The 12148-nt window shown below is 40.4% G+C and overlaps 2 protein-coding genes across 5 annotated transcripts in view; one reads left to right on the top strand and one right to left on the bottom strand.

Annotated features, from left to right (window-relative positions):
• Positions 1-548: 548 nt before the first annotated feature.
• Positions 549-3199, top strand: LOC141080578 (uncharacterized). The gene is made up of 2 exons (XM_073565887.1): positions 549-706; positions 1187-3199. The coding sequence occupies exons 1-2, from the start codon at positions 556-558 to the stop codon at positions 2563-2565; spliced, it is 1530 nt and encodes a 509-aa protein (XP_073421988.1). The 5' UTR covers positions 549-555; the 3' UTR covers positions 2566-3199.
• A 128-nt stretch (positions 3200-3327) lies between these two features.
• The window catches only part of PHKA2 (phosphorylase kinase regulatory subunit alpha 2), a 124394-nt gene continuing 115573 nt past the window's right edge, over positions 3328-12148 (bottom strand). For all 4 annotated transcript variants that reach the window (XM_073565883.1, XM_073565886.1, XM_073565884.1 and 1 more), the window contains one exon: positions 3328-10704. In XM_073565883.1, the coding sequence (XP_073421984.1) occupies positions 10531-10704 (174 nt within the window). In that variant the 3' untranslated portion in view covers positions 3328-10530. The remainder of the gene's footprint in view (positions 10705-12148) is intronic.

The raw sequence follows: 12148 nt of genomic DNA, 5'->3' as shown, positions 1-12148 counted from the left end.
CCAAAGGTATAGATTGAGAAGAGTAGGGGTCCTAGAACAGAGCCTTGAGGAACAACAACAGAGGGAGGGATGAGAAGTTAGTGTAGGATGCTAAATGTGCAGTTGGAGACGTAGGAGATCCTGTAGAGGGCAAGGTCTTTGACGCCAAGGGAAGAGAGGATTTGTTGTAGGGAGTGGTCGATGGCAGAGGACAGGTCTAGAAGGGGGGAGTATGGAGAATTGTCTGTTAGCTTTGGCTGTAAGTCGCTAGTAATTTTGCCCAGGGCAGTTTCGGTGGAATGATAGGGAAGCCTATTTGTAGGTCAACAAAGAGTTAGATGAGAGATGGGAGGAAAGTTCAGCATAGACATGTTGTTTCAGGAGTTTGGAAGCAAGTGGGAGCAGCGATATGGGGCAGTAGCTGGATGTAGAGGTTGGGTCGATGCATGGGTTCTTGAGGTAATGTTGCAAGGAAAAAGCACAGAACTTTTAGTTCCATATTTTTAGCAGTACAGTACTTGAACTGATACTTTATGAATTTCTCCTTCATTCTCTTTGCTAGCAAGTGGTTGCTACATGCCAGCAGGTGTTGTACATGGAACTGTGCAAACAAGGAACAATGATGCTGTCGTAACCGTAACATGCAAAAAAGGATACAAACTTATAGGCTCTTCTATGATGTATTGCAATGGAAAGAGGTGGAACAGCACAATTCCCATGTGTAAAGGTAAAATAATAACTAGATGCTATTATATGAAATGGTTTCAGAATCCATGTAAAAATTAAAATGTAATAATAGCACTTTGATACTCCATTACAATGGGATCAGGTCACTGTGAAATCGCTCTTCTGGCTCTCGATACCAGTATCCTGGATGAACCCTTGTGATTGCTAGTCTTAACGCTCATATGATGACATCTTGGGGATTAACTACAAGAGTCTCCCAGATCCATAGAACCTGCATGTATCAGTTTGGAACTGTTGGTTTTAAATGGGAGCCATAAGGCTAATAGGTTCATAGCCTAAATCCGACAAGTTAATTTCGTGGGCTCTTAAATTTGATATGTAGTATTTAATTGCCTTCTAGTCTATTAATATTTGGCAACATGATCATGATAGGAATTTGAATGAAATAAAACTTGTAGGAATTAATATTTATATCCTTTAAAAATATAATAATATAATGGTTCTTTCTATTTTATTCTAGAGACAGATATGAGGAGTTCCAGTTTACAAAAGAAGAATTCAGAGACAGAAAGGACATTTTTAGTTGCAAACTCATTGTTCAAAAATGACCCAGACATAATTTTGTTTAATGGCACACAAAACATACATGAGCATTCAGAAATCATGTCCATTCCTAAAGTTGTAGCAGAGATGTGGGGACCGCAGAAACAGCTACAGTCATCAAGCACATTTCTGGAAGTTGAAGATGAAAAAAGTCCGATCCCGCCAGATCGCAAAGGATTAAACGTGCCTAACATCACATCTACAGTTGAAAATACTGCACCGACTCTTTTCAGAAAACATATTACCAGTTCATATATTTGGTCTTCTACTGTTACGCAAACACTAAACTCTAAAATAACACAAAAAATAAACCAATCGTCCCAGATAAAAGAGAATCCATACCTAACAGAAAGGCATAATAGCACAACCGGATTATTATACTTTAAGGATTCTCAATCAATGCATTCACATTTTGTAAAACATGAAAAAAATGTTCCTGCTGGTTCTTTTATTGGCTCTCTGTTACATCTAGGGAACACAACACCAAGTGCTCCTCAAACAACCCAACAAATACAATCTAAATATCTAAGAGTTCAGACAGAAAATAAGACGCCAGCAAACATGAGTTCAAACAATTTTACTGAAAATGTATTAGCTGGTGTGCTAGAAACCATCTCAAAGACAATCGCACCCTTATCCCAACTCTACAACACCACTGAAATAATGACAAACTCCACAAACTTTACTGAGGACACCAATATCAAGATCAAAGTGAACAAATCCACTCCAGCACAAATGCTGGCCGCCATCACACCGTCACTAATCTACAATACTACTTTACCTGCGCAGATACAAACAGCACGGACGCCAATAGTCGAGATGCAGACTGCACATGTAGATTATAGAAACACCACTGATCAGGATACCGGACACAATGCCACTTCTGCTGATACAGAATATAAGGCAACTTTGACTGAAAATACAAATTTATCTAAACTGTCCAATGTAAAGCTTTACAGCATCCAGAAAACATCATCAACAAGAACTCTCGGAACTACGACAGCCACTGCCATCAACAGTACCTCTAGGAGAAATAGTACGAACCTTGGCATACTAATAGGTGTCTTTAAAAGAAGAGTCCAATGTGTTTACCCTCCATTACCCAGTCATGGAACGTTCCGCTTCCTTACTATAAGGAATCCACTCCCAAACCAGTACCCTTACTACATACAGTACTCTTGCTATCCAGGCTACACAATGTCTACAGGAGATGTGCATAGCTTCTGTAAGGATAATAGAGAGTGGAGTGGTCTTACCCCAGTATGTGAGCTGGAGGAGAATATACCTACACAATAGCTTAATAATGATATAACATTGCTCATCTTTCATCTTAGCTTATACATAAGAACTTATATTTGCATGCTGCATAAAGCAATACTACCTACCATACTAATATATTGGACCACAGTTTGCCATTTTGGATGCTCTCACAACAGGTTCCAGATCAGTATGATCAAAACATTTATAAACCCGCTTTCTGCCATAATCTATTTTGAAGCGTGGATACAAAATCATTAATGCAAAAATATCACTAACACAAGTCAATGTTTTTTTTCAGTATTAAAGATCAGCAGCAGCTTGTTACAGTCATGTAAAATCACTTTAACACTATTTTCTATATAAATTACAGTATAAAGACAGTTTAAAGGGGCTCTCCGGACATGTGATATCGAGGACCTATTTCCGAGACGGTCACCAATATATGATCAGTGGGGTGTAAACACTCGGCATCCCCAGTTGTTATGGGCTCTGGCTACTGAGTACTGCAGATCGGCTCCTGTTCTTTTGCGTTGGCGTTTATAGTACATACCGATTAGAAAATCAGATGTTCAGATGAAACAATTTCTTTGATGATGGAAGAAGCTGCTTGATCTGTAAAGGACTTGAAAATGTTTGAACACAATGTACAGCACAATATACCGTATATACTGCAAATTTTCACTAACATTGGACATCATGGGGATAAGCCATCTACATATTGTACCTATATACATCAAATATATAATATGTCTATGTATCCCCATACAATACTCATTTGCAATAAGAATAAACACCAAATTTAAAAGGAATATCACTTTATTAAGTGCAGATTGTAAGAAAAAGGAATCCAAATACATGTGTTTCTGCAAGTCAACAGAGATCAAGCTATACATGCTGGCCATATGAAATGTTCAGTAACCAAAATACATTTCCGACTCTCGATTTCTCCGTACATTCAATATACAGTACCTGTACGACAGCGGTTCAGTATTCTACATTCAGTGTCATTGCAGAGCGCACGGGACACTCCAACTTATATGTAATGAAGGTACAAGTGCAGATGCATCACTTTATATTGTATATTTCAGGTCTGTAATAAAAACTATACTGAAGTGGCGTTTCAGGGCGACCAGTATTATTTTGATGACCTTTAGGCTAAATTCACATTGGGCGTTTTTTGTGAGTTCTTTCTGCAGCAAAACCTGAGTGCTTAGCAGGAAAGAAGATGCGGCAGAAATGCAGGTTTTGCTGCGTTTTTCACTGTGTTTTTGGGGCGGTTTTGCTGCTTTTTTTTTTACTTCAATTCAAAGGGTGAAAAACGCTGAAAAAATGCTGGAAGAAGTGACATGCTCTACGTACAAAAAAAACCATGCAAAGCACAAACCATGCACAAAATACTGATAAAAGAAAAACCAATGTGTGTGCTTGACATTTCTGAAATCTCACAGACATAGCTGGTACTGTCAAATGAAGCTGAAAATTAGCATTAAAAAAAAGCAGCAAAAACACCCAGTGTGAACTTAGCCTTAGGTCTGTTGCGGTGCCTTAACTCCATGCTTTTGCTTTATATTCACTTTTTACACGAGATTCTGATAAAGGGTTAAACTACGTGAATCTACAGCTCTCATAATACAGCTCCTAGGGGCAGATTTACCAGCGCTTCAGTATATGTGATGCGTGGCATCCATCGCGGGGGACCATTGTGAGAGAAGCCATATGTGTCAGCAAGCAGCACTGCTGAAGACACTGCAGGCAATTCTGATTGAGGTTCGGCTATGGCGGCTTACTTATAATATACTTTGGAGGCCCAAAAGTTTTTAATCTTTTCTTAGCATTCTCTCTTTGTTTCTTCTATTACTTTAATGAAGACAGTGTGATTCTATATCATTATCGGTTTGTCGACACGTGGCGCACATGTAAGGTAGAAGGGCACCATCAATATATGGAGTGTGCTCAGCTGTGCCCACGCCATACAATGCTGGCTGCATTATACAGATGTCATACGAGAGCAACAGTTTAACCTCTTAAAACAACAAATATAAATGTGCACCCCATGCCTTTTACCATAATTCAAATAGAGAAAATAAAAAAAATATATATTTGGTACAACACCAAACTAAAATGGGGAGAAATGAGAAAATTTGTGTTGTTACCTCCCCCAAAAATGTAATAAAAAGATCAAAAGTCATATACATCTCAAAATACCAATGAGACATCAATCTAAGGGATGATGACATCCGTCTGTTCAGTAGAAACATGGTCCCAACAAGTGCAGAATCTACCGAAATGAATGAGGGCTGCGGAAACCTCCGAGTGCTTCCAACAATTTGCAACCTGCGATCTGTGCCTGATGTGGCATAAATGTCAAATCAGGGAAAACGTCAACCATAGATTACACTAGTAAAAATATTATGACAGAACAGACTCAATTCTTATTACAGAAGTTACAGAAATAGTTTGGTCGCGGCTTTCACGGGGATTGGTAGTTTACTTAGATAATTTCGGCTTCCTTACCTGTCCACTAATAGAGGCTGCGTGCACACGGGGTGTACTGTTAGAGCCAGCTGTTGTGCAGAAAACCCACAGCGTAATATAATACCAGATAATTTAATGAGATTTCAAATATCTCTTCTACAGGTTATAGAAATGTCCCGCACATAAAATGACCTGCTGTGCAGATTTTTAAGTCCATAGATTGTCAATTCTTTGTACGGAATAGCATCGCGGTTTTCACTATTGCAATGTATATAAAGTGAAATATTATCATAATCCTAATGCTTTGTGGCGGAAATAGTGAAGAAAATCCACAACATGTGTTTAGCCTAAAACACTAAAATCTGTGCAGAACATTTGCTACAAATCTAGTTCCACCCAAGGCAGCAGCCTGCTCTAAAAGGCATAGTGCTCAGCCACCGAAAAGGTCTACGTTTAGAACCATTAATTCCTTAATAAATTCCCTTTATCAGAAAATCAGAGGCGTCAATAAACCAACAAGCACAAGAGAACAAATCCCACAACCATATGTATCTGCTTACACATCTTACAATATTATTAAAACTGATCTCCTAAAAGATTTAATGTTCTTCTGTAAACAGAAATGAATAAATTAATTATAGACAATGCCGCCTACATTGGAACTATAGGTAATAGAGATGGATCGGGACAAGACGTGTTGCCACAGGGTACAGAAAATTGATATATAGTATACCAGCTCACTGGAACTAAAACACATTCATGTTGCAGAAATACCTTAGATGGGTTTTCTAACGAGATTGCTTGAAAGACACAATCATGAGTAACAGTCGCAGTACCTGGCTACATACATAAGTGTCACGGATCTAGTAGTAATAGGCAAAAAAAAAGGAGATTTACACAATCAGTACCATCTGGCATTAGGAAGATAAAGATGTGAGTAAGCAATAAGACTTCTCTCAGTTTTAAAGTCTTTATAAGTCATAGCATGCGGCATCTGACTAGTTCATGTATTGTAAATGTTAAGAATTTCAGGATGCTTCATGGACAGTTGATGATTATAGGAAATATTACATTGCTGGGGCTGTAAAGATGCCCAAACTGATACTAAAGTTGACAGAGAAAATAAGAACATATGTCTGGCAAAATGTAACAATCATGTTAGCACATCTGAACTATAGCTGACCATGCTTGAATTTTTTGGGACGCTATTCACATGAATGATCTCTCATCCCAGAACAATCTTTTGTGGAAGCATATTCTCAGAAAGATCCTTTGTTCCTTGCCTGCACTGACGATAAATGGTCAGGTTGGACAAGTATCAGGTCCAACATGGACTAAAATGTGTATGGCTGCACCCGAGTAGCAATTGTTCACCAATTTTGACAATGATTATTCAGCCATATTTTTATCTTAGGCCATTTTTAGCAGCCATTCAGGAAGATCTCAACTGCACCCTCCGCAAACAGGACCATGCTATTATTACTAATACTCTACTTTAGGTGGAAACACAATACATGATTTCATGTGGTGAGAATGGCTAAAAGAAATGGCGTTAAGTCAATGTTCTCTGAATGTTTTCCTCTATGTTAATGCTTATAAACCCCCTTAATTCTCCAATAATCTGTCTAAATGACAACATTAGCGAGAGGGGATGCAGCTGCAGTTTCTGAAAGACACTGTAAGAATGCTTTGAGTGGGAGGAGACATTTCCATTTCTAAATGTAATGGTTGTTCTCAAGTTTCAAAGTCATCAGTTGAATAGGGAACAACTTTCCAACCACCGAGAACCAAGGCACTGGAGAGTCCCGACTGAATGGAGGAATTGTCGATGAAGCGCACTACCGCTCCATTCATTCTTAATGGGAGCGCTGGAGAATGCCGAGTGCTACGATCGACTGATCTTTGGCGCTCCCTTTAGAATGAATGAAGTGTTGTTACACTTAATCCACTACTGCACCATTCAGCTTGGGCTCTTCGGACTTCAGCTCTTGGGATCGGTGAGGCCCATGTTGGTTGGATCACCAGCGATCAGAACGTTATCCCCTAGCCGGTAGATACGGGATAACTTTTAAACTTGAGAACACCCCATTTAAATGAAATGCGCTAATACATTGGCAATGATTTATTCAACAGTTCGAAACATTGATCATTTTAAATTTTAAGAACCTGAACTGAGAAATGATTGTAGCAGTAAATATGGAGCTAAAGCGACATTAACTGGGAAAGGTTTAGCTGAATCTCTTTGAAGAGAACATGTTTCTATGATATACTGAGAAGGAGCGATATCTAAAAAGTAATTTCCAAGAGAAGATTTCCTCTGAGCAGACAGCATCATAACAATATACTCCAAGAGTTTTACATTAGGTCAAATTTTCTCCCCACTGGCACCTACGCTGAAGTGTCACAAACTACATAAAGAACATGCCATGCAGTCGTTGGTCTCATTATCAGGAACAGAGCTGCAGTATTGTGCCCAGCGTGAGGTTATAAACCCTATTAGAAGAAGAGGGATTCAGCAGGAGCATTGTGCTATTTGATGAATGCAGGGAGGGGTACAGAGACACTCACAGATGAACGGCTTGGTACAGTTTTGGGCTAATAAGATTCCAAACCAGATACATTGTCACACTGCATTATCTGGAATCCGAGCAGTGAATAAAAAGCCCTGGCAGAATCAACTGTAATTATATTTCATTCCTATACTGGAAGCTTTAGGTGTTAAAATACATGTTACAGTGAATGGTGTTCAAAATAGCAAAATGTTCCCCAAAACACAGCAAAAACAAAAAGAAAATCTGAAAAACGGAAATATCACTGAGTGACCCACTATCATTTCCTGGAAGATTGATCTTTAAAGGTCTTGTCCAGGACTAATATATTGTTTTGTACTAAAAGCCTAAAAATTAACAAGCAAGTCGTTGCTAATAGAAGCAACTACCTGCCTGTTCTACCCAATGCCGGATCAAAGTGGTCAACGACTGCTTCTGGCAGCAATCCAGCTGCTCCACCTCAACAGAACAGTTCTTCCACTTCTGGGCTGCTCTGTTGCCTGCCATCGTCATGCTGATTGATAGTCGCTCTCCGCAGTTAGGTAGTGGGGAGCTGGCTCTCAATCAGCACGACATTGGCAATCATGGCCCATCAACAGAGCCGCTGCTCTATCAACATGACATCAGCAGAAGCCGCTAAATCAACAGCAGGAGCGGTCTATGACTATGGGCCTGCTTGTTCTTAAGCCCGCAGTAAAAAAAAAAAAAAAAATACAATCCTGGATAAACCCTTTAACGAACAGACAGTCCTAACAATTTAGAGATAATCTGTATCTATAGGTTATAAGGCTGGATACAGAAAGATTCACTTCTTTGCATCACAACCCTTATCGCAACAAGTCTTTTAAAAAAGGTTTATTTCATTATAATGTCCAAAGATAATATCCCTAACCATTAAGTTACACGAGTTTGTGTTCTGTAACTGTGGACCAAAATGGGACAACCTGTTTTCAGTGTAATAGTAACATTTCTATATTGTAGCAGCTAGCTGCTGTTAATTAAAGGGGTTCTCCACGTTACCCATCTATAGCAAAGGTATTAGGAACATGATTTTACTAATATATGAGTATTACAGGTTAGAGGTCAGGCCATCTTCAGATCACAGCGGTTTAGGAGAGGAGGAGCAAGATGTGACAAAGGAGGAGGAGAGGGGCTTCTCAGGTAACATACTAGAAAATACCACAAATTCATGTCTTGTTTAAATAAAGGTAAAGTAGCCAATATCTTTAATATCACACCTTTTTATGCTAGGAACTGTGTCAGTCTCAACTCTCTTACATGTGTTGTCTGGGACTTACACATTGATGGCCTACCCTTAGAATAGGTCATAAATATTTGATCTGTGGGGGTGCGACACCCCTGCCAATCAGATGTTCTTAGAGCTGGCGGTGGCCAGAAGTGCTCAGTTGTGGAGCATGATGTATCTGTCAACAGCGGATGCTGCACATACGCTCCTATTGATTCGAACAGGGGTTCAGATATGCAGTACCCAATCACGGTCACTTTACAATTGATGGAGCTGTGCAGTTCTCCCACTGACCACTTCTACCCGCTATTGGCACCGGGTACAGCTGATTGGCAGGAATGTCGGAAGTCACACCTCTACCGATCAGATATTGATGCCCTACCCCATGGTTTTGCTATCAATGTAAAAGTCCCAGACAACTCCTTTAAATAGCTTGCTGAGATGACACAAAAAATTGGTGCAAAGGCACGGCTGTAAAATAACAATAAGAAATACTTACATTCTGAATCCCCTGCGGCTTCAGCGCTGTCTACAATACATGACCACGTAAATTGCCTTAGAAGTCCTATTCCGCCTGTCTCGTCATTACTGCTGAACCCAGTGCCTCACTTAACCAGTCACGAGTTGTAGACGAGACATTACCGCCGCAGCCCAGCAACCAATGAATAGCAGGGGGCAGTGAAACGGCAAAGGACGCAATAGGGTAAGGCCTGTTTCACACTTACGTTTTTCCAGTCAGTTGCCAGCCGCCAAAAACGCGGAGAACGGATCCGTGTCTGTCGAAACACCAACGGGAGCCACCGGACCGATGGTTTGACGGGATCCGCCGATCTAGGAGTGTTAAATGAACCACAGTCCTGAAAAAAAGTACCGCCGATGTAGCGGGGCAGCGAGAAGAGAGCGGGCATGATCCGGGAGCCGCGAGAAGAGAGCGGGCATGATGAGAGAGAGAGAGAGAGATATTTTAGCGGCTCCCGGGACGGTAGTTAAGGGTTAAAATGCTTCCCGGAGTGAAAATAGCGGACTGTCGCTGCAAAAAAACGTTGCAGGGTCCATCTCATCCGCCCGGGAGCCGCTAAATCTTGGTGGATCCGTACAATAACATGTGTGACGGACGACCGTCAGTCAAGATCCGCCAATAATGTAAGTCTATGGATGTAAAAAACGGATCCGCCCCTTTTTGGTGGATCTGTTTTTTTTAAAAATTGGCGGATCTTGACTGACGGGAAAAACTGATGTGTGAAACAGGCCTAAGAAATTATTATTTTGTAATTTTACAGCATTAACACCCTTTTCCTAAACATGTACAATGTTTTTAAGTTATTTCCATATTCAACAGGTTAGTTTTTTAGGTATGCAACACGAACCCTAAATATTTTTTCGTTTTCTACTTAGCACTGATTTTTTTTTAATTTAATTAAATATATTAACCATTTAAGTAACAAACTCTAATCATAAAGTATTGTATATATTACCATAAATATAACCGTGTATACATTTTCTAGTGACATTTTCTTTTACAGCGGCCCAACGCTGGGCTTAAAATTTAAAAGAATAGTTTTTAGTTTCAAACTATAATTAAAAAAATTCCACATAATAAGTTGCCTGTAATTTTCCAGTAACAGCTGTATGTTTCTTGCAATATTAACCGTTTAGACACACCTACAACAAAGCGCTTGTGCAGCTGAAAAACATCTAAAATATTTGGATCAAGACTTCATATGTAACATTTTACTGCATCATACAACTGGAACTTGGTAAGTAGTCCTGCAAATAAGAGGCCACAGCTTTGGTCAGGTAAGTCATTGTTCCAAAGGCCCCGCTAGGAGCGCTGTCATAGAAGAAGTTGCAGATCCCTGTTGCTGGATCCTGCTCGAGGTAAAAATCTCCAGCTCCCAGGGCTTTCTGTTAAACAAAAAGATACCAGATTAGGTTTAAGAAATAAGTGAAAAGATTTACGAGCAGGATGTACTGTATAACATCAGATGGGTAAACGTACAATTTACTCACAATTAGCATCTATTATAATTATATACGAGTAGATGTTTTCTGCAGCACCGAAAATTAATACAAACCCTCCTGGGCTTTTAAAGGGGTTATCCGGGACTGTTTAATTTTTTTTCATGAGCCTAAGAACTAACAGTTCCTAACTACCTGCCTGTTGTGCCTGATGCCGATCTCTGCCATCACAGAGCGGTCACAGACGGCTCCTGCAGGCAGTTCAACAACTCCTGGTGACGTTACATCAATAGAGCACCGGCTTCTCTTCCACTCTGCTGTGTTAATGGAGTGTGACTGCCTAAAGCCCCCCGTTACACATAGCGATATCGCTAGCAATATCGCTGTAAAGTCACCGATTTTGTGACGTAGCAGCGATATTGCTAGCGATATCTCTACATGTGATACTTACCTCCGACCGGCTCCCCCGCTGCTCATCGCTAATCGTGCGAGAAGGTCCTGGATCATTTCTCGTCTGGCGCTTCCTGTGGCGCCTACGAGCGACGCGTGGAGGCAGGCGGAGGACGTCTGGATCGCCGCGTCTGACAGGTAAGTAGCGACCCCCGACCCCTGCGATGTCGCTGGTGAGATCTGCCTGTGTGGCAGCTCACTAGCGACCACTTAGCGATGCACCAGCGATCCATATCGTTGTCGGGATCGCTGGAGCATCGCTAAGTGTAACGGTACCCTAACTGCGAGGAGATAGCAATAAATCAGCATGATCTCATCAGTCATGGCCGATTGATAGAGCAGCATGAAGAAGAGCTGCTCAGCTGATGTGAAGCAGCTGAATCGCCGGCAGGAGCGGTAGGTGACTGCTTTCCGTCAGGTAGAAAAGGCAGGTAGTTTCCTCAGTTAGCAACTACCTGCCTGTTAATTTTTAGGACCATAGTAAAAAAAAAAAAAAAATAATAATAATCCTGGACTACCCTTTTCATCGAATATAGCTACTGAGGGCAAATACAGAGGCAAAACATTTGCAATAAAATGCAATTTAATTACATAAAAATCATACAATGTGGTTTCCTGGTTTTCACTTTTAGATTCTGTCTCTCACAGTTGAAATGTACGTATGATAAAAATTACAGTCTTCTCCTGTAGTTTTTATCGTACGTACATTTCAACTGTGAGAGACAGAATCTAGGTGGGAAAACCTGCAAAATTGGCAGTGTATCAAAGACTTATTTTCCCCACTGTATGTACCCAGCATACGTTTTTCTGATATGCACTGGGCTCTTTATAGACTTTCAGGATATGTTACTTTTATTTCTTTACGTGGCCCTGTTGTTTTCCTGTAAGTCCTAGACAAATTTATTGTCACGCCCCAGCAAGTCAAGCAGATGTTAATGGT

The sequence above is a fragment of the Dendrobates tinctorius genome, unplaced genomic scaffold (genome assembly GCF_039654945.1).
Source record: "Dendrobates tinctorius isolate UK_male_01 unplaced genomic scaffold, ASM3965494v1 ptg000016l, whole genome shotgun sequence".
NCBI lineage: Eukaryota > Metazoa > Chordata > Amphibia > Anura > Dendrobatidae > Dendrobates > Dendrobates tinctorius.
The sequence above is the reverse complement of the archived record's forward strand: the minus strand, read 5'-3'. Positions and strand labels throughout refer to the sequence as shown.